Genomic DNA, 19,130 nt, shown 5'->3' on the forward strand with positions numbered 1-19,130 from the left:
ACGGCGAGAGAATGTTATGGAAATGCGACGGAAATGCGACGGAAATGTGACGGGAATGTGACGGAAATGTGATGGCTGTGCTATGGAGATGCCGGTGCAGTTTTATGTCGCTGGGTGTGCGATTTGCTTGGGTGTCAGTTGCGCTTGGGTGTTTGCTGTGCTGCTGTTGGTGGCTCGCCACTCCGCTGGGCCACTGTCGAGCATTTGCACTCAAGCTGTGGATCAAGCAATCCTGCTGAATGAGTGGGTCGAGTAATCCTGCTGAATGAATGGATCGAGTTATCCTGCCGAATTGCACCCAACCTGTTGCCTCCTCGGCAGACCCACGTTTCCAGCGCATTCGCTGTATTTCCATCTCCCCACACCCGCTCATGCGCTGACCCCTCTGCTGTCGAGCGATCGCCGTGCCCGTATTCGTCTGGCTGGCTGGGGAGGAACAGTGGGAGGCAGACCCGCCTCGCTGCCCTGGTGTATGCACTGCAGAAGATGCACCTGCAGAAGAGACGCTGAGACCAGGAGCAGACGCAGCCACTGTCGCTCACCAAGCAACCTGCCTTCGCCACCATTGCGGCCAAGCGCTGTCTCCAAATGGCAGTCTCCGCCTTCACCACCAGGCCGGCAGGATCAGGACCAGGACCAGCGCCCGCGCAACCACAGGCCACAGCCGCACCGTTCTGACCGAGGCAGGCAGCCGGCCGTGGTGCAGCAGTATCGATGCTGCTGTCGCTGTCTCGCCTTTCTGGCTCTGGCAACGACATTCCCAGACGGCATTGGCCGCGCCCATTGGCTGCTGCTGCTCCACCAATCGGCAGAGACCCCGCAAGTCACAATCATGTGCGCATGTTCATGACCAGCCAGGCCAGGTCGTGATTGCGCCAGCACCTCAGCAGCAGGGCCGATGCCTGGCGACGGAATGGCATCTTTGCAGCAGGACCGATGCCTTGGCGATACCTCGACGGAAGCATCTGCTGAGCCCCCCCCCAGACGGCCGCTGTCGCCTCGGAAACGCCAGCGGCTATGCTCAGCCAGAGACTCCGCAAGGCTCCAAAAGGCGTGGTCTGTTTCGGTTGATCCATCTCTCTTGCATGGAGCCGGAGAGATGCAGGTGGGCAGAGTGAAGAGATCCAACACGCTCTCTCTCTTGCCCCTCGCTCTCTCCTCCCATCCCCTCCCCCAAAAAACGGCTTCCCAACGAGCGACCCGGAGGGCGGGAGACAAAAATAAGGCGGCAGGAGCGAGGCGGGACGGGGGCTGGGAGAGGCTGGAGAAAGCGGGGCCGTGACGACGGCGGTGACGATGACGATTGTCCATGGCGACGACCACAGTCCGCCTCGGGCTCTTGGCGAACCAAGCTCGCGATCGCGAGGAAATGCCCCTCGGCACTCTGGTCCTGGCGAAGGTTTCGTCGACGATGGGACCTTGCGCCGTTGATGGGACCTTTCGCTGTTGATGGGACCTTTCGCGGTCAATGCGAGGCGCTTGGTTGTGTCGAGATCAATGCCGGCTGAGTCCTGTGTTGGCCAGCAGCTGTGGGCTCGATCTCGAGTGAGTCACTGCCAATCACGGCGCGTTCGTCTTGGGCCGGGGGTGAGAGGAGCCCCTTGCTGGCAGAAAGCAAGAAAGCAAGAAAGCAAGGGACCGCAGGTCGCTGGAAAGGAAAGACAATAGTGACATATGCTATGACAGTGGTGCGAGCGGGGCGGAGGGGGTGTTGCTGGTGTATCCTGCAGCCTCGAGCACGCCACGCCAAAACGAGCAAACCCGCAGACAGCCGCACGCACGCGGTGGTGACGGTGGTGACGATGGCAATGGCAATGGCAATGGTGATGATGCTATTAAAACTGTATATTTCACTGATGGCATGGCCGAAGGGGTGCAGACGAACGCGTCTGGTCCGACGGGATATCTAGACTGATGTGCAAAATGTCAGATGGGCCGTGTTGACCCGGGCGAGGATATGACTTGTCGAGCCTTGGATTGTTTTTTTTTTTTTTTACTCGACGCGGTGGGCGGGAGGGGTGATGGTAGTGGTTGGTTGTGCTTGTTTGAGCAGAGATGCCGGGTGTGCTTCGTTCACAAGCGTGCTCGTTAGAATTGATAAATTCTGGGCAGCGCCTGGCAGAAGGAGCAAACAACAACACACACGGATTGGATTGAGTTGGTCTTGTGATGGTGCCGAGAGACACGGAGCTGAAAGCTCTGGCAGAGCACCCCGCAGCTTGGAGGCGGGGCGCATCGCGGGTGGTTCCAACAGGGCAATCGATAGGAAGGGGAAGAAGCCTTGGGGACGACTGCGCGCAAAACAGCGCCAGTTGCTGGCAGCGTTGAGGAGCGCCGAGACGTGGACAGAGATCAGAGTCGATGACTGAAATTGCATGGAGACTTGACGCTGCCAGGAGGCCAGGGCCGTAGTTCACACGAACGCTTTTTGCTGTGCTTTGCTGGCTTGGACAGGAAGAAAGAAAAAAGAAGCTGGATCCGGATTGTTTTTTCCCTCTTTTCTTGATTTTTTTGTTGTTGCTTTCTTTCGAATAGGAAGAGGGATCGCTTTGAGTTCAAAGCGCTTCACGACAACAGGCGCATCTTGGAGAATGGCGGCAAAACTTGCAAACACGATTCAAAGGGCAAAGGAAGGGGGGAGCGGCGGGCTTGAGCCAGATTTGACGGGACACAGGCCTTTGGCAAGAGGTGCTTGGAGCACCTGTCCCCAAGGCTAGAAGTAGGTTTGCGACGGCTCCAGCGGGGCCTTGAAGAAGCTGGTTCGGCAGGAGGACGCCATGGGACGCTGCGAGTGCGGGTATCGGTGGTGGTTGGATCGCGAAAGCACAATGGTGGCGGGCTGCTGGGTGGCCGAGCGCATCATCTCCTTCTGCACGCAGGAGGAGGAGCAGTACAGGCTGTTGCCGGTGGCCTTCTTGCCGCAGGGGCACCAGTCGAGATCGAGTCCGTGGTCCATGGTGGTCAGGAGATATGTGTGCGAAGGTGGAAGAGGAGCGAGGGTAGATGGCCGTGAATGGCAGTGGAGAGCAGGCGGATGGATTGGACAGGGCAGGCAGGCTCTGCAGAGGAGATGGTCCTGGGAGATCTGGTCGGCAGATCGGTCTCGAGAGGGAGCGGTGTGAGGGCGCGAGGAGGCCGAGGCACAGACCGACGATTTATACGGCGAGCTGCGAAGCGATCAGATCAGCGCCCTTGTGGGCGGTATCAAGGGCATTTTTTTTCCGCCAAGCGCGGGTGTGCTGCGACGCCGATTGGGTGTGTGTGTGCGTGCGAGGTATCCGAGTGCGTCATTGGGCGCAGGTGACGTGCGCGGTTTGGGGTGAAGCGGCGGCAAAGGGATCCGCGTGGACAGGCGGTTGCGTGAGCGGCTGTGGTGCTGTCGCAGCGACTTTCCCGCCCAGCGCTTCCAGAACCATCCAGAAACAGCGGGGCCGACAGCCAGACAGGCCGCGGACAGATCGCGGACAGGTCGTGGACAGGTTGTGGACAGATCGCAGACCGGCAGACTGGCGGACAGGTCGCAGACCGATCGCTCGGCCTCCCGCCTCACCATCGACCCCACACTGCCACGCAGCCCGTGCGCAGCAGTCGCCGAGTCAGAGATGCCACGCCCATGAGATGAGACACGCCATCATGCCGAGCCCCGCGCCCACACGCACGCCAAGCCGAGCCGAGCCGAGTCTGGCAGCACGCACCCCCCCCCCACAGCAACAACAGAGCGACGGTGGTGCAGGCCAATCGCAGGCGCTCGTGGCAGCGTGGCGACGCAACAGCCCAGGGACCAGGCCGCCACAGACGGACACGGCTGCTGATTGGCCCGTGCTGCGGATTGGTCCGCGCGTCTGCCCGCCGATTGGCCCCCCGCCATGGATGCGTCTGCTGATTGGCCCGCGTGGCGCTTGTGGGTCGGGCTGGCCCGGCTGCGCAGCACATGGCGTGTTGTGTGCTGTGTCGCTGCCACACAGCCGCGCCGCCTGGCCAATGGCGTCGCTTTGGATCCACGCCGCATTTTTTCTTCCCAGGCATCGCCGGTCCCATGCAGGAGCACCACCAGCATCGACAGCGCACTCGATGGCGAGAGCGACTCTGGTCCGACTCCCTGGGCGACACCGCGAGACCCAACCGGCCAGGGCAGGCCAGGGCAGATGAGGGATCCAGGAGGCAATCATCTGTTGCCAGCCGTCGACAGTCGCAGAGCTGGATCGCCCCTTTGTTGCGCTGGAAGAGAGGTGATCCCTGCGCAATCACTGACGCTGTCCTGCGGAACTGGTTTCCCGCTTGCGCTTGCCACGCCGGGCCAAGCCAGAGAGGTGAGGCTGCGGGGTGACTGGCTGCCAAGGCTGGACAGATGACCATTCCGCCGCCGCCAGATCTGACCCGCAAGCGCAAGACAAGGCGAGATGCCATTGCGGATTGGCGCCGCGGAGCCGAAGGTTGGTCTTCGAGGAATGAGGGGGGGGGATCAAGGGTCTGTCTGCTGGGGAGTCCAGCCCGGTAGATGCCTGGCAGCGAAAGGAGGCAGAATTCGGACCAAAACGGCGACAGCCCGCCCGCCCACCCCAATATTTGCTGTCTTTCGTTGGGGGAAGAGAGATGCAGAGAATACAGGCCAGCGGCAGGAGTGAGCCGGCGGGAGGCGGAGAACCCAGGGTCGTTGGGCAATGCCCTCCTCCGCCTGTTGCAGACACCCACAGCAGATCAGATGGAGATCGGGCGTTGCAACGAACCCATCGGACATGTTCCGGATCGACAATGGTGTGTCATTGTGACGGCCTCGAGTAGTAGAGGGGCATGTGTGCGACTCTACCGTTTTATGCAAGATGACGAGGACGGCGGGGACGACGGAAACGGTGCCGGTGTCGGTGTGGATGTGAATTGCGGTGGATGCATGGTGTATTGATGGTATATGCAGATGACAGGATGCAGCGGAGCCCTGAACCGGGAGGTCAAAGGAATGCGACGGCAAGTGCTCCAGAGAGATGCGAACGAGGGCCAGACCCAGACAGAATCGGGAAGCCAAGCTCGGGAGTAATAAAGAAAAAGCCCCCGGCCCCCACAAAATACATGCGTGTGAAGATAAATACCAAGAGTCTAGACGGCACAATAGCGGACTTGCGATAAAAACAATGAACGGAAAAAGAACGAGTACCAAAAAACGAAGGGAAACGAGACAAAATAGTGCTCCCAACGACACCGTTGCGTGTCGATGTTGCTGGGTGCAATCGCAGGGAGGAGGAAGAGGAAGGTGAAGGTGAAGGTGAAGGTGAAGGTGAAGGTGGCATCGCGGACGCTGAGTGTCGGAGGGGGCGAGGAGAGCCAGCAGACCCGGCTGTCGCTCCGCTGATAGACAGGCGACCTGCGGCCGTTGCCGGTCATTCTGCTCAGTGCTTGGTATCCCCGGCCCCTCCTTCATCTCAGACGCTCTTGCTTCGGAGATACGGCGTCGGAGTCGTGCGGTAGTAATGGCACCGGACCGAGGGCGAGATCCGCAGCGACGGGATCGGGCGGCCTGGGCTGGTCGAGTGGCCGTCTTGGCTCTGGCACTTTCGGGAGCAGTAGAGGCGGTCGCCTTCGGTTCGCTTTCCACAGAGGCACCACTGGGTATCCATATCGGCTTGGAATGCAGCAGCAGCAGCAATAGCAATGGCGGCAGTGAGTAGTGAGGTGGGAACGGGGATGTGTGCTTGCGAGTCGACAGCGGCGACTGGTGGTTGCTTGGACAAATATCACGCAAGGGCGTTTGCGGGGAGTGAATGAGTGGCCAGCCGAGAGACAGACGGGCTGGGGAACGTTATTCTGGCGAGACGGACGGAAGGTGGTGGTGGTGGTGGTGGTGATCGAGGTGATTTTATGGGAGGAGCGAAAAGTCACTCATTGGACCAGGGGAACATTTTTTTTTTGTGGACGAGGGGGTGTTGTTGCTGTTGATGGTGGTGCTGTTGCTGTTGGTGGTGGTGCTGTTGCTGTGGCGGTTGGGGGCGCCGGTTGGGGCGCGACACTGCCACAGCCGCGGGTGGCGCCGTGCAGCAACCCGAGCCCAACGGAAGGCCTTCCGTTGCGCTTGTGGGCCTGTGCCCTTTTGGTCCTTGCCTGGCGTGGATGCTTGAGCACCACAGACGGGCGACGGCCTGTTTGGGCGGGGCTGTTGTTTGGGGGGTGGGCTCGCTGCAGCCTGGTCGGGAGCATCCGTGGCCGATGGCGAGAGCACGAGACCGGCAGACGACAGGGCCGGCAAGGGCCGGGCCGAGACATGGCAAGATGCAGCGAGCGCAACAAGTGCAGCAAGATGCCGCCCGACCGGGACAAGCCGGAGCAGATCCAGCAGCAAGCCAGGGCAGATCCGGCCAAGCCGAGCCGCGCGACGGTGGCAGAAACCAAGGACGTCAGCTGAGCGCAAACAGGTGCCAAAACAGGCATCGAGACAGGCTCCGGGTGCATTGTGACGACATGAGCGTCAGGGCGGCTGGATAGCGTTAGCGACAGCGACGGGGACCCGGTGCTGTCAGGGAGCCACGGCGTTGCTGGCAAGCTCTGCCAGCAGCAGCTCGCTCGACGGTCTTGTTTCCTTTCACGCCAGCAGCCCGACAGACGATGCAAGCCACGGACATTGCGCATGGCTGCCGTGCCGGCATGCCGCTCGCTGGGTCATGCGGGCTGATGCAGGGGACCGAGTCTGGGCGTCGAGTCCGGGTATCGGAACGGCTTGACACACAATTGCCTCCGGTCGACATCACCACGGGGACCATTCACTGCCTCAGCGACCCGGTCCGTCACCGTTGGTCAGATCGAGACCAGATCAAGTGCCAGACCAAGTGTCGGATCCAGATACAGCACAAAATCCGTGACAGCCATATGAGCCGCATGGCATCTGCCTTTCTGGATATGCATGCCCATCGACACAGATCCAGCGCCTCTCCACGCACAACCGACTGCCCCGGATATTGAAATAGGTTTGGGCTGGTGCAGCGCATGCCGCTGGCGGACACATACGCGCAGATCTATTCCTGCCTCTGCTGCTTCTTGAACTCCTCCACCAGCGTGTCCTTCTTGTAGTGCTTCTGGCCGACCATGAACAGGCTCGCCTCGCGGTCAGCTTCTTCCTCGTTCAGCTGGATCTCGGGCAGCGCCAGGCCGACCTTGCCCGCTGTGCGCTCGATCTTTTCCTGCCCCGTCAGCCCCGAAGCCGGCCAGTACGTTGCCATCATGTGCTTGTGAGTCCGGACGGCGTGCAGGTGGGTCAGGGTGTTTTTGGCATCGAGGAAGCGTCGCTGGATCTCTTCGGGGGACTCGAGCGACTGCGCCAGGCGGAACTGGAGCGTGAGCTCGGTCTTCCACAGCAGGTTCTGGTTGGTTCGGGTGAACTGGGTGCGCCAATAAGCAAATTCCCGGTGTTTGGGGGGATCGATGATCATGATGGTCGTGGCATGACAGGGTGGTATGGTTTGAGTCCACCGGGTGTCGTCGTTGCGAAGGGACCCAACCACGGAGACAAGCGATCCGACATCCAGGACAGACGAGCGACTGGTTAGCATCCGCCACATCGCTTGATCGCCACATCGCTTGATCGCCATGCCGCTCGATCGCTTGATTGCCAATTGCGCTGCCATGTGCATGGCCACTCCGCACCAGGTTATGTGCCTCGAATCTTCTACCCCTCCCCGGCTTCACATTCGTCTCCTGCCGTGCGTCGTTACCTGCTTGTTGACTTCTCTCAGCAGGCCACGGTAGACCGAGAGGACCTGCTGCTTTGAAACGTTGAGGGGATGGATTGTGGCCATTGTCGTGGGTGTTGTGCTGTTCGTTGTGCTGTGCTATTCGATGTGAGCGGGAATGATTTGATTCTGCTTGGCGCTGTCTGCGTCCAGGGGGGAGGAAGGCGGGAGAGGGGAGTTTGCTGGTCCACAGCCGGCGTCGGTCTCTTTCAATCGGGCGCAGGAAAGGTCGACAGGGAGAGCGGCTGCGATCGCGCTCCATTTTTTCTGCTCTGGCTCCTGGACACGTGATGACGTGCAGATCGACAGGCGTGGGAAGATTTGCAGCCAGCCAGTGCAGCAGCACCAGCAGCATCAGCAGTATCAAGCAGTATCAAGCAGTATCAAGCAGTATCAAGCAGTGCCAAGAAGCATTAGTCCAGGCCATGTTCCGATCAACGCCCCACACTGATATGAACGAATATGTGTATGCTGAATGAGTACGTGTATTGTTATATTCAGTTGCTAGAAACGAGGGGGTGCTTCTTTTGCATCATTGAGCGGCTATTCAGCCAGAGGCTTTTTCTGCCCACAGGAGATGAAAGGCATAGCGCTGTCCTGCCCTTCTTGCCCCGAAACGGGCCACAGCGCTGATCGCAGAAGCGACAAGGACGACGCCCGAGGGGGAGCAGATGTTCTCAGGCATGATTGCCGAGAGAGCCGGTACAGAAGCGCTGTCCCCGAGGGCGTTTGAGGACTCCGTGGGGCGAGGCCATTCGCCGAGCGAATGCAAGAGGAAATAAAGAGGAAAGTTGCCGTCTAGGATCTAAGGGCGCATCGCATCGCCGGGCATCAGGATCTTTCGGAGGGTTCGAGTCGCCAAGCCCGGACGAAATAACGGGGCGGAGACGGACACAGGAGACAAGTAACTTGATGGGCAGAGCTGACGGTCGCAGTGAAAGCGATGAGCCACCAGATGCAGGGTCAGGATGGGAAACACATGCACAGCAGGAGTGCCGGATTGGTTTCAATCAAGGTTGAGAGAGAAAGGGAGCCGATGGCAGGAAGGGGGAGTACCCCCGCTTATGTCTTGGCTGGGCCCGAGAGCACCGAGAGCATCTGGCGGTGGGAGGAGCGACCGCGAGGCGACGGAGGAGGAGTCATGATGTCGGCCGCAGGCGGACCCAGGAAAAAGTCCGATGCAGAGGGCGACTCGGCCGCAAAGTGCGAGCGAGGCGAGCTATGGGGCGAGTGCGAGGATGCAATGCTGAGGACCGAGTTCTTGCGGTGCGAGTACGAGTGCGAGTGCGACGAGGCACGGGTCGAGAATCCAAAGACAGGCGTCAGCTGGATGGAGGCCGGGGAAGGCAGCGAGGCCTCGCGGTCACGGCATTCGCGGGAGCAGTACATGTCGGCGTTGGAGCGGGTGCGCTTGCCACAGGGGCACCAGTCGAGATCGATTCCACCGAAATCCATTTGTACAAAGAAGCAGAGGCTTGAGAAGGGTCAAGGGTAGTGGGGAGTAGTACGCAGGGCGTGGGAGCGCAAGTAGCTTGAGACGAGCGAGTTGCAGCGAGTTGCAGCGAGGAGGCGGGGTGGCTATATATGCGCTGGAAAGGCAAAGCAGGAGCTGTGGAAGCAGAGCGCGAAGGGCCGATTTGTCAGGAAGAAGACGCTGTTGTCAAAACTCGGTGACAAAGCCAGGTGGGGGGCGGTTTGTCAGAAAAGGCAGAAGCGGTTGTGGGAATCCGGGAGGGGACAGGGAAGCGCCTCGGTTTTATATGTCACAGCGGCGGCGGCGATGGCGACATTGCCCGCAACGCAATGCACATCGACACGCCGAGAGCGCGCGGGACCGACACGGCCGTGCGCAACCGGGCGGGCGACGGGATTGGCTGCGGGTGGTGCTTTGATAGCGATGGCGAAAGCGTGGCGATGGCGAGGGCGATGGCGAGGGCGATGGCGAGACGGCGCCTCGTTGCAGGTCGACACGCATTGTGTTGGGGGAGCGAGGCGGCAACTGCGAGAGCGAGGAGGGACCGAGGAGGAACCGAGGAGGAACCGAGGCGCTCTGTCGGGCACGTCAGCTGTTCCCGCCCCCTTCGGATGTGCCCTTCGCCGATACGACTGCGCCGATGACCAACGGGGCGATAGCGAATGCCTGTCCGGGGCTGCGTGGAACATACCCCGCATGGCCGCCGATTAGTTGTCCGCTGGTTGGTCGTTCGCCGGTCGGTCGTTCGCTGGTTGGTCGCTCGTCCCCACACCAGATTTCTCGCCATCCGCATTGGCCTCGCCGTCCATTTACCACCAACCACGGTCCAGAGCGGCCCGTGAAGGGCGTCATATCGCTTTTTTCCTTCTCCATCTCTCCATACTCGCCCGCGATGAAGTCCGTCGCTTTGCCCCTCCTGCTCCGAGTACTGCCCAACCACATCCCGGATTTGAAACTGCCCACGACTGCCTGTGGCCGCCAGTCATCCACTGCCCCTGCTTCCCTGATCCGCCTCTTCGTCCAATCACCGTCCGCCGCCCCCCACATTTGTGTCGGGCAGGGGAGGGGGCTCGCCATCAACAATCTCCGCCAGCAATCCCGCCATCGCCATTGGCGGCAGCCACACACTCGCTATCCGAAACTCTTTTGGATCCACTCCGTGATTTGTTTGGAGAGATGAGGAGAGTGCGTCTGACCGTGGCTGGCCTCCGATTCACACGAGTCACCGCAGTCGTCGCCATCGTGATCACGGAGGATGGAGAGGACGACGACGAAGGAAAAAAAAGAGCGGGCTCTCTATCTCGACGGAGTGCTCTCGGGGACGGGTGCTGCAATGTTGGTCCTCGAGGGTTCCCTATCTCCGATCCGGCAGCGTCCGTGCCGATGCCCGTGTGGCCGAGGGCGCCGAAACGGACCCGCTCCGGCGAAAGCCATAGCGCATCGAGCTGGTTGGTTGGCTGCATCCGAGCGATCGCATCCCGGCCTGGCCAAGTGATTGCCCCGTTGCATCCCCGATCGAGGCTCGCACTTCGACGCCGTTCCTGGCCCGGTTTTGTCGGATCGGCAACCGGGCCTGCCAGCTTTCACATCCGCGAGAATCAATCATGCACATACAGCCGCACTCACACATGGGCCTGCTCTAGAAACTGTATTCGGCAAGCTCGGCTGCCCGACACGCACCCATCGCCATCCGGCCTGAGGACAGCGGCCGATGCCGGTCTACCGGGCCACAGCATCCTCTCGTCTGCCTGTCTTGCTCTTGCGGTTCCCACGCCAGGTGCATGTCGCCCCTCCCCACCACGCATGCTCGGCCCCACATGGCGGCCCACCTGGTGGTCCACATGGCACTCATTCCGGCACCACTCATGCGCTCGTGAATGTCGTAACCATTGCGGTGTGTACCACACCTCCTCCGGCCTCCACTGCCACGTTGCCCGCTCAGAGCTTGCTGAACACAGGGCTTGGATTCTTGCTGGTGATGGCCTTGGTCGCGACCGCAATGTCGGAGGTCTGGATCATGCCCGAGTTCCAAACCGCCACGTAATCCAGTCCCTCGGCGATGCTGTGGTTCTGGGCGTGGTTGAGGATGTGTCTGGACAGCAAGGCAAGGGAGGCAGGACGAGGGACCATGACGATGCGTTACTTTGGTGTGTGAAACTGCTTGTGCTTGCCTTCGATCCAAGCCAGGTGCTTGTTGGAGAAGCCAGACTCGGACTGGCTCCAGCTTCTCTGTCTCGCATATCACTGCCGATATTGCTCGCTCGTCGACTTACTTTGTACCCGCCACGGCAATTGGCGACTTTTTCGATATCTTGCTCGCCAGGGCCAGCGCACCCTCTGGACGGAGGACGAGCGGTGTCGACATTGGAATCAGTACCCCAGCTTAGATGCTCTGCAGCACGGCAGAGCTGCATTCACCACCCATCATTCACCACCCATCATTCACCACCCATCATTCACCACCCATCACCCATCATCCATCGCGTCGCTTGACCGAAACAAGAAGATACGAACCGATCAGGGCTGCCTTGCTGTCGTAGACTTGATTGACCAAGCCGTGTCGAACGGCCTCGGCGCCGTCAAACACCCGACCGGTATAAGCCAGCTCCCGGACCCAGCCCATGTTCCCGACGACCTTGGGCATGCGCTGGAGCGTCCCGACATCGGCAGCGAGTCCAACATCCACCTCCTTTGCTCGGTTGCAGTCGAGCATGCCGGCGAAACAGAGGATAAGAAATATCAGAGTCGTGTCCGGTCATGGCCATCAAGACGCCGTCCTGCCGCCATCGATATCGCTACCTTGATGGTAAAGACTGCGTCGCGGGTGCTCAGACGGATATCGCAAGCTGTGATGAGATCGATGCCGCCGCCGATGCAAGCACCATGGACCGCCGCTATGACGGGGATCCTGCAGCTCTCGATCGCTGTGAAGGCCGCCTGGAGCTTCTTGACGATGGGATACATCCGCAGGGCATTGCGGGAGGGATCCTTGCCCTGGGTAAAGTCCTTGAGCATCTCGACTGCGAGGGAAGGGATATGGAGCAGATACACCCGAATGAGCCATGGAGAGAATCAGTCAGATATCGGCCCTTGGAGGACGTGGTGCCATGATGGTGCGTCGCAGCGATATCGCTGAAGGGAAGAAGAGACCTCTGTCGGGCATTTTACCATCCAGAGGCATCCAGAGGCATCCAGAGGCATCCAGTGGCCGCGACGAAGCCAAATATGCACCCATATGCGAGCTTCTCCCGATCGTGGAGCAGTCCGTCGACCGTGGCCTCAAGAATTGCTGCTACGTACGATCGATGCCGGCCGTGAACGCCTTGGACTCGCCTCCAGTGATCACACAACAGAGCAGATCGTACTGATCGCTGATCCACTCGAAGCATTGGCGCATCTCGGTCCAGAACCTGGGCATCCGGGCGAGCGCAAAGATAAGAAGAGGAGGGGGGGGAGGCAGATGCGGAGGAAAGAAGCACAACAGTTGATCAGAGGGAATGGATCCATAACGCTGGCGGAGGATTGGGAGATGCTATGCTGAGAGGAGCTCCCTGAGGAATGCGGCACGCACTTGTCGTTCATGGTGTTGAGTTTCTTGGGGCGGTTCAAGTCGACCCGGACGACACCCCACTCCGGGAAGGACAGCGCAAGGGTCTGCAGAGGGCACATGCAGATCAGAAGCGACAGCAATAGGGATCGGAGACGTGGATGAACGGGAGTGAGCCCAGGCAACGACCATCGCATGAAATGCCGCTTCAAAGAGTCCACGGCCATCGTTCCATTGCCAAAGGAATTCACTCCCCCCCCTCCTCTATGCGGCAAAAGGCACCGTGCTCGCTGGGTCCAGCCACGATGCGCTAGTGCAGATAACGCCATGTTCAGGGAGCGAGCGGTCACCTCGTAAGCCGGGGCCTTGGGCACCTCAAAGACGTATCGGATATCCATCTCTGCCCCACAAAGAAGCGTTGGCTGAAGAAACGTTGGCTGAAGAATCGGAGGGCAGTTGCGGAGGAGCAGCTTCTGAGTCGCGTAGCACGATATCCGAGATGGGGGCAAGCGGCAAGCCCGGCAGAGGTCGGAAGGGGCGAGCGAAAGAGCAGCGATATGAGCTGGCGAGGCGATCGACCTTGGGGCGGGGGGCTATCGGCAGCTGAAATACGACAAACGGCAGGGCTCGGCTGTCGAGAGCAGGCGGAAGAGAGGACGAGCAGCAAGCCGTCACATGAAAACAGGCTCGGGGGTTTGTTCCCATGATCAAGCGTGGTTGGCTGGCTGGCTGGCTGGCTGGCTGGCTCGCAAACCAGCCCGGATTGTCGTTCTGGGCAGCGGATGCATACATGCTCATAGCCGGCCGAGGCTCATCAATCGGATTTGGTTTTGGGTCGGGTGCCCAGAGATGCTAGATGTCCTCGATTCCCACATACCAACCTGCGGCGGCGCTGTGGTTCCAAAATCCCAGGATCCCAGGCGACGGGGACTCGAGGCGTATTCCTACTCGTCTTGACTCTGGGAAATGCGTCGTGATGGTACGCTTGGGACAAAGAGAATAAAATGCAGTTCCACCCAAAAGCATGCGGTCGGTCAGCGACAAGAAACAGGGCGCCCCTTTTGGGTGGAGGCTGTAATTGGTTTGCAATCGAGTGTATTAGAATCGAACAGATCTGCGGTCAGCATGGCATGTGTGTGGAAAATCAGCAGCTCCGACTCAGCTTCGAGGCAGCAGGAACAATACTCGCTGTACCCCTTTGTGGCCCCGTCCACCGCACTTGTCTCGATGGCCGTTGGTGCCGGTCGATCAGCACCATGTGCAGCACGGCTGCTTGCTGGCAAAGGTGGTGAAGGTGCGCTTGACTTTCTTCCAGCCGTGGTAGTCGTGCGGGTGGTGCCGAAAGTCGATGCCGTCGGGGTCTTCCTCGTCGTCATACTCGTCGACAGTGACCAGAGGCCGGCGAATCAGATCGTACGGCGAGCCGTTCTGAACCCAGGCGATGTCGGCCGGGAGCCCCGGTGCGTCGGCAGCGGCAAGCTCACTGCGCCGCAGCATCTCGACCAGGTTGTAGCCCTGTCCGCGGATGACGGCTTTCTGGCGCTTGAACATGCGTGGACTAAAGTCCGGGTCGAGCCGGAAGAGTTGCTCGAGGCCCCGCATGGTCTCCTGCCACCACTGCTGCGACGTGAGCAGATGGAGACAGCCCTCCCGCGTTTCGTTCGAGAACGGGATGCGCGCGATCCCGAGGTTGGCCCAGCCGTACGGGTAGGATCTCCATTGGTCCGGGTGCTTGAACGGGAATGCCAGGCCGTTGTCGATGGCCGCTATCTGGATGGTTGGCAGCCGCTCAGGCGGCGGCAGCGTCTGGGCAAGGGCCTCTGCAGGAACTTGCAACAGGGCCGGGCGATGAAGCGAGGGCTCGCTTCCGCGATGCGCGGCATTGGCGACTGCCGCCTCAGAGCCGCCAGCGACGCTGTCGGCTGTGGTCAAGGCTTCGAAGGCGCTCAGCAGTGGCACCGACGCAGCAGCAGCATCACCGACGACCTGCTTGCCTTTGGTGCGTGTGTGTGCCACTATAGTCGCAGCCGCAGCAACTTGTTCAGCGGCCGCATCGGGGCTGACGAGCGTGGGTGCGTTGCTGCCCGTGATGAAGCCGTATCCGATCTTGCCGGCCTCGTATGCAAACGAGAAGATGGATTCGCTCGACGACTTTTTGCGCACCATGCGCGGCTCCTCGTTGACGCGGACCATCCAGTTGTCGGAGCCGCGGTCGGTGTTGCGAATCAGATAGTCGAGGATCACCAGGCGCTCGAACCCCCAGCGAAAGTCGTTCTGGGCACCCCGCGACCAGATGCCGTCGGCGGCAGGAGGAGTCGGGGCGGTGGCGAGGCTGCTACTGCTGCTGCTGGGGTCGCCAACGTTCGCCAGGCTGGTGCTGCTGTTGTTGTTGCTGGCATAGCCGCCATCGGATCGCAGCGACTGCGTGTAGCCTTCCCTGAAGAACGTGGTGGCATCCTTGTAGCCCTTCAGGAAGAGCTGGAAGCTACCGATTTTGAGGGGCAGGGCCTTGCCGCTCTCGTAGGCCCGGCGATCGCGCGTCGAGTAAGAGAACGTAGGCGAAGCCAGCCGGACAATCTCGGTGCGGGGCACGATGTTGAGCTGCAGCCGACGGTCCATGTACGAGGCCGCGGCCTCGGAGATATACCCGAGGTTGGGAATCAGGCACGAGCGGCCAAAGCAGCACGGCAGCAGGTTCTTGTGGAGCCACTTGACCCACTTTGGGTTGAGGTGGCCATAGGGCTCTTCGTTCTTGGGCTTGAAGACCCCGACGATCTCGCCCTGGCGGTTGCGGCAAAAGTACGATCCTGACGAGCCCTGGGCGATGCGTGTCGGGTAGATGCCCTCGTCGATGGCAGCCCGCACCTCCTCGACAATCTCAAGGAACTGTGTGGCCGAGACGGGCGTGACGGGCGGGACGACGGGAATCCAGCTCTTTGGCGGATCGACAAGCGAGTCTGCGGCGGCTCGTGGGCCGGCAAAGACACCCGTTTCGTGAATGTCCATGATGCTCGGGGTGTGGGCATGCCGTGTGAGGCGGCTCCCGGGATCGACGTGGTAGTTGCCGTCCGAGTCCCGCAGCAGCGGAGAGGTGACCGACGAGTCGGCTTGGGTATCGTCCATGTCGCCCTCGCTGCGCCTGTCAGGATGCTCGGCAGAGGAATGGGGATATGGATGTGGGGTGTTGCTGTCGCAGGTGGATGGGGATGGATGCGCCGGGGGCTCGGGAATCGGGGGAGCTGGCGAGCTGGAGTTGGATGCCATGGTGATAGGGGAGCAGCGCAGTGGAGACGGCGACGGAATGTGGAACAGGATTGCAGGGCGAAATGGAGATGGGCACCACAAATGCAATGTGCAATTTGGGGGCAAGAGGCCGAGGGTCCAGCGACGGGACAGCGCGCAAGGCCAGCACCAGGAGGACGGTGGCTCGGGATGAAGCGAGAGGAAGAGAAAGACGGCGCCGACCAGAGAAATAGCTGCGTCCGACAGACAGGAGCGACGGACCCGACAGACGAGAGACAGACTTTGGCAGGCGAGTGAACGATGGATTGCGAGAGAGGTGCGGTGCGGCCAGCCCCCCATCGAGCCCCGCCGGTGGATGGGGAGGAGGGCAAAGTCCGAACCCCGTGATGGACGCTGCGGCCCAGCAAGCAGGCAGCAAGCGGGCGAGCGGCCAGTGGGCAGGCCAGTGATCAAGCAAACAACCGAGTGATCAAGCAAGCAAGCGAGTGATCAAGCGAGTGATCAAGTGAGTGATCAAGTGAGTGATCAACGGATCGATACAGACGGGCTGCGGGCCAAGGATGGGTGGGCCATGGCCCTGATCGACGGGGTGGTGTCTGCGGGGCAATCCCGGGCAGTGTCCCTCCGTATCGGCCGTGCTCAGCCGTGCGATGCCATTCCCCTGGCTGTCGGCGGTGCCTCTGTTCCACCGCAGCAGATCGTCAGCCATCATCACCGTCGATATGCCGGCTGCCATGCATCGAGGCCGTATGTCTGCATCGCTTCCCAATATCCATCCCTCTTGCATCTCCCCAAGGCGGCCCAGAGACAACCAACCCAACCCAAGCCAAGCCAAGCGGCGCTCAGCCACGCCGCCGAGCTCGCCATCCTTGGACGGGTGGGGGAGGGAGTGCTTGCGATGACCGAGTCCTGACACTTTCGTCGGGGCTGGGCTGCTTCGACGAGGATCATCCGCGCGCTGGCGGAACAGATGCACGCATCATGGCGACGGATATGACAGAAAGTGCTGTATATTGGGAGGCGGCAGAAGAACGCCGTTGGCTCGATGGAATTTACAAGCAAGGTGAGGAGAGAGAGAGAGAGAATAGGCTGCAAGGGACGAGGGGTGCAAGACACCTGGATCGAGATCCGCTCGCTGTCGCTGTGGCCAGCCGAGGGGTTGGTTGTTCGCCGGTTACCCCTGTCGTCCTCGGGCACGGCAGAGGGGTGCCCCTTAGTTGACAGCGCTGAAGTACTCCTGGGCGAGGTGGACATCGGCCTTCATGGTCTTGGCGCCACGCTTCCAGTTGGCGGGGCAGACATCGCCGTGCTCGTCGACAAACTGGGTGGCCTCGAGGAGACGGAGGGTCTCGTCGATGCTGCGGCCAATGCCGAGATCGTTGATGGTGATCTGGCGGACAATGCCCTTGGGGTCGATGATGAAGGTGCCGCGGAGAGCAACACCCTTGTCATCTCCGGCATCGAGGAGGACACCATAGTCGTGCGAGATCTGCTTGGTGATGTCGGCGACTGTATGCGAGGCAGGGGTTGGAAGACACGGCACAGTTAGAACCTGAGGTCGGCCGTGGTGGCCCTTGGGGAGCCCTTGGGGAGCCCCCTTAGGAATCCTCGTCGTCGTCGTCGTCGTCGTCGTCGTCGTCCACAACACCCTGCTCGCTCGAGGATGTGTGTGCTGGCGGACGGACCGTATCACAGCCGCCGCTTACCAAGAGGAATCTTCATCTCGCCGAGACCACCGGCCTTGCGGGGCTGGTTGATCCAAGCCAGATGGGAGAACTTGGAGTCGATCGAGACACCGACAACCTCGGCGTTGAGCTTCTTGAACTCATCGACACGGTCGCTGTAGGAGATGATCTCGGTGGGGCAGCTGCAGAGCGGCGGAGCGACCGGGTGTCAGTTGACCGAGCGAGAATCCCAGAGCACAAGCGCAAATAGTGGCAGATGGCTTTGACGGCGAGCAGATCGGCAATACTCACACAAAGGTGACTGGAGGATGTGCAGTACGACACACGGAGGACAAAGAGTCGATGAGGTCAGTATCGACAGGGTCGGGTCATGGAGGCCGTTGGGTCAGGGAGGCCGTTGGGCAGCAGACAGGTGCCTGGTGGCTGAGGCGGCGCAACTTACAGTCCAGGGGGTAGAAGAAGAAGACGAGCCTGGATAGACGGTGCCGGAGATCAGACCAGATCAGAATGGAGCCGCAGAGAGGGCAGGAACGCGGCACACCCGAGGCAGTCTTTGGCGCCACCAAGGCGGCCCAGATACCCACCACTTTCCCTTGTAGTCATCGAGGCTGAGGGTCTTGAACTCGCCGTTGACGACGGCCTCAGCGGTCCACTTGGGAGCGGGTTTCTGCAATCGTGCAGCAAGCCGTGCCAATGGGTTCGGGAGAAAAGGGGGGGGTCAGCTGGCTGCGGATATACAGCGAGGGATCTGCCGTCCACGAGATCGCGCAACAGGCGATCGGGATCGAGATCGGCAGAATGCTGGGACCAAGGTTGGCAGCAGGCCAGCGACCGGCGGAAGGAGGCTCACCTGGACACGGGCGGGGCCGTTGGAGGTGGACTGGAGGAAGGGGCAGGTCATGGCGGTGGATGTCGGTGCTATGGCAGGAGACGGGAGCGAGGTCAGCAAGACAGGAGGGGCGGGAGGCGTGCCTTTTGTAGTCGGCCGGGCGGTGACAAATGCAGGCCGCCAAAGAAGGGAAAATTGATGGAACACCGACGAAACTCGGGCTGCGCATCGCTGCCATGAGCGGAGAAAGACGGGAGGGAGGCGAGCGGAGGGGGGGAGTGGGCGGCTGGGGAAAGGGTGGGGGCGCAAGGTGGGCGATATTGGGTTGCTCAGACGCCAACACGATGAAAAAAATAGGACGTGACCCCTCTACAGTGGCTGTGTTCGGCTCGGGACCTGGTCAGCAGGCACATTAAGACACAGAATGAGTCACGTGTGTGCCGACAGTCTGGTGCAGCCTCGTCCGAACGATGCCATTTTGGGACTGCTCGCTAGCCAATCAACAGCGTTGCTTCCCACACGTGCTCTGGCCCGATTTGGCATTCGCTTGCCGTCCCGCTCCGTCCCGCTCCGTTCCGGGACCCCTCCGCCCCGGTTTCTCCCGGCCCCGAACCTCTCATATCCTCATTCTCCCTCACCA

At 60.8% G+C, this 19,130-nt stretch overlaps 5 protein-coding genes across 5 annotated transcripts; all 5 read right to left on the minus strand.

Annotated features, from left to right (window-relative positions):
• Positions 1-4,879: 4,879 nt before the first annotated feature.
• On the minus strand, positions 4,880-5,609 carry BJ171DRAFT_596877 (uncharacterized protein; the record flags this gene model as incomplete). Its single annotated transcript, XM_053114713.1, has 2 exons — positions 4,880-5,290; positions 5,440-5,609. Coding segments are annotated over 2 exons (581 nt in total), but the record flags the coding sequence as incomplete, so codon positions are not given.
• Positions 5,610-6,952: 1,343 nt separating this feature from the next.
• On the minus strand, positions 6,953-7,931 carry BJ171DRAFT_494238 (uncharacterized protein). The gene is made up of 2 exons (XM_053110006.1): positions 7,695-7,931; positions 6,953-7,361 (listed from the first exon to the last, which is right to left on the minus strand). The coding sequence occupies exons 1-2, from the start codon at positions 7,776-7,778 to the stop codon at positions 6,999-7,001; spliced, it is 447 nt and encodes a 148-aa protein (XP_052969399.1). The 5' UTR covers positions 7,779-7,931; the 3' UTR covers positions 6,953-6,998.
• Positions 7,932-10,722: 2,791 nt separating this feature from the next.
• BJ171DRAFT_494241 (ClpP/crotonase-like domain-containing protein) lies at positions 10,723-13,450 on the minus strand. Its single transcript, XM_053110007.1, has 7 exons — positions 13,084-13,450; positions 12,758-12,840; positions 12,487-12,596; positions 11,986-12,206; positions 11,701-11,875; positions 11,460-11,523; positions 10,723-11,278 (listed from the first exon to the last, which is right to left on the minus strand). The coding sequence occupies exons 1-7, from the start codon at positions 13,129-13,131 to the stop codon at positions 11,125-11,127; spliced, it is 855 nt and encodes a 284-aa protein (XP_052969400.1). The 5' UTR covers positions 13,132-13,450; the 3' UTR covers positions 10,723-11,124.
• A 361-nt stretch (positions 13,451-13,811) lies between these two features.
• On the minus strand, positions 13,812-16,349 carry BJ171DRAFT_494243 (phosphatidylinositol 3 and 4-kinase-domain-containing protein). Its single transcript, XM_053110008.1, has one exon. The coding sequence runs from the start codon at positions 16,313-16,315 to the stop codon at positions 13,982-13,984; it is 2,334 nt and encodes a 777-aa protein (XP_052969401.1). The 5' UTR covers positions 16,316-16,349; the 3' UTR covers positions 13,812-13,981.
• Positions 16,350-16,968: 619 nt separating this feature from the next.
• Positions 16,969-18,684, minus strand: BJ171DRAFT_494244 (2-cys peroxiredoxin). Its single transcript, XM_053110009.1, has 6 exons — positions 18,512-18,684; positions 18,246-18,328; positions 18,104-18,132; positions 17,953-17,962; positions 17,683-17,843; positions 16,969-17,485 (listed from the first exon to the last, which is right to left on the minus strand). The coding sequence occupies exons 1-6, from the start codon at positions 18,560-18,562 to the stop codon at positions 17,190-17,192; spliced, it is 630 nt and encodes a 209-aa protein (XP_052969402.1). The 5' UTR covers positions 18,563-18,684; the 3' UTR covers positions 16,969-17,189.
• Positions 18,685-19,130: the final 446 nt, after the last annotated feature.

The sequence above is a fragment of the Polychytrium aggregatum genome (genome assembly GCF_025602895.1).
Source record: "Polychytrium aggregatum strain JEL109 chromosome Unknown BJ171scaffold_8, whole genome shotgun sequence".
Taxonomy (NCBI): Eukaryota; Fungi; Chytridiomycota; class Chytridiomycetes; order Polychytriales; genus Polychytrium; species Polychytrium aggregatum.

Excerpts from the sequence above, each read along its gene's own strand:
- BJ171DRAFT_494238 (XM_053110006.1), bottom strand. The coding sequence starts at position 7,778 with ATGGCCACAATCCATCCCCTCAACGTTTCAAAGCAGCAGGTCCTCTCG. Across the intron at positions 7,362-7,694 it reads TGAGAGAAGTCAACAAGCAG|TTCACCCGAACCAACCAGAA; the intron begins GTAACGACGCAC and ends TGGCGCACCCAG.
- BJ171DRAFT_494241 (XM_053110007.1), bottom strand. The coding sequence starts at position 13,131 with ATGGATATCCGATACGTCTTTGAGGTGCCCAAGGCCCCGGCTTACGAG. Across the intron at positions 12,597-12,757 it reads CTCAACACCATGAACGACAA|GTTCTGGACCGAGATGCGCC; the intron begins GTGCGTGCCGCA and ends CCGGATGCCCAG. Across the intron at positions 11,279-11,459 it reads ATTGCCGTGGCGGGTACAAA|ACACATCCTCAACCACGCCC; the intron begins GTAAGTCGACGA and ends CTTGCTGTCCAG.
- BJ171DRAFT_494243 (XM_053110008.1), bottom strand. The coding sequence starts at position 16,315 with ATGGGGGGCTGGCCGCACCGCACCTCTCTCGCAATCCATCGTTCACTC.
- BJ171DRAFT_494244 (XM_053110009.1), bottom strand. The coding sequence starts at position 18,562 with ATGACCTGCCCCTTCCTCCAGTCCACCTCCAACGGCCCCGCCCGTGTC. Across the intron at positions 18,133-18,245 it reads GATGACTACAAGGGAAAGTG|GCTCGTCTTCTTCTTCTACC; the intron begins GTGGGTATCTGG and ends CCGTCTATCCAG. Across the intron at positions 17,486-17,682 it reads CGAGATGAAGATTCCTCTTG|TCGCCGACATCACCAAGCAG; the intron begins GTAAGCGGCGGC and ends CCTCGCATACAG.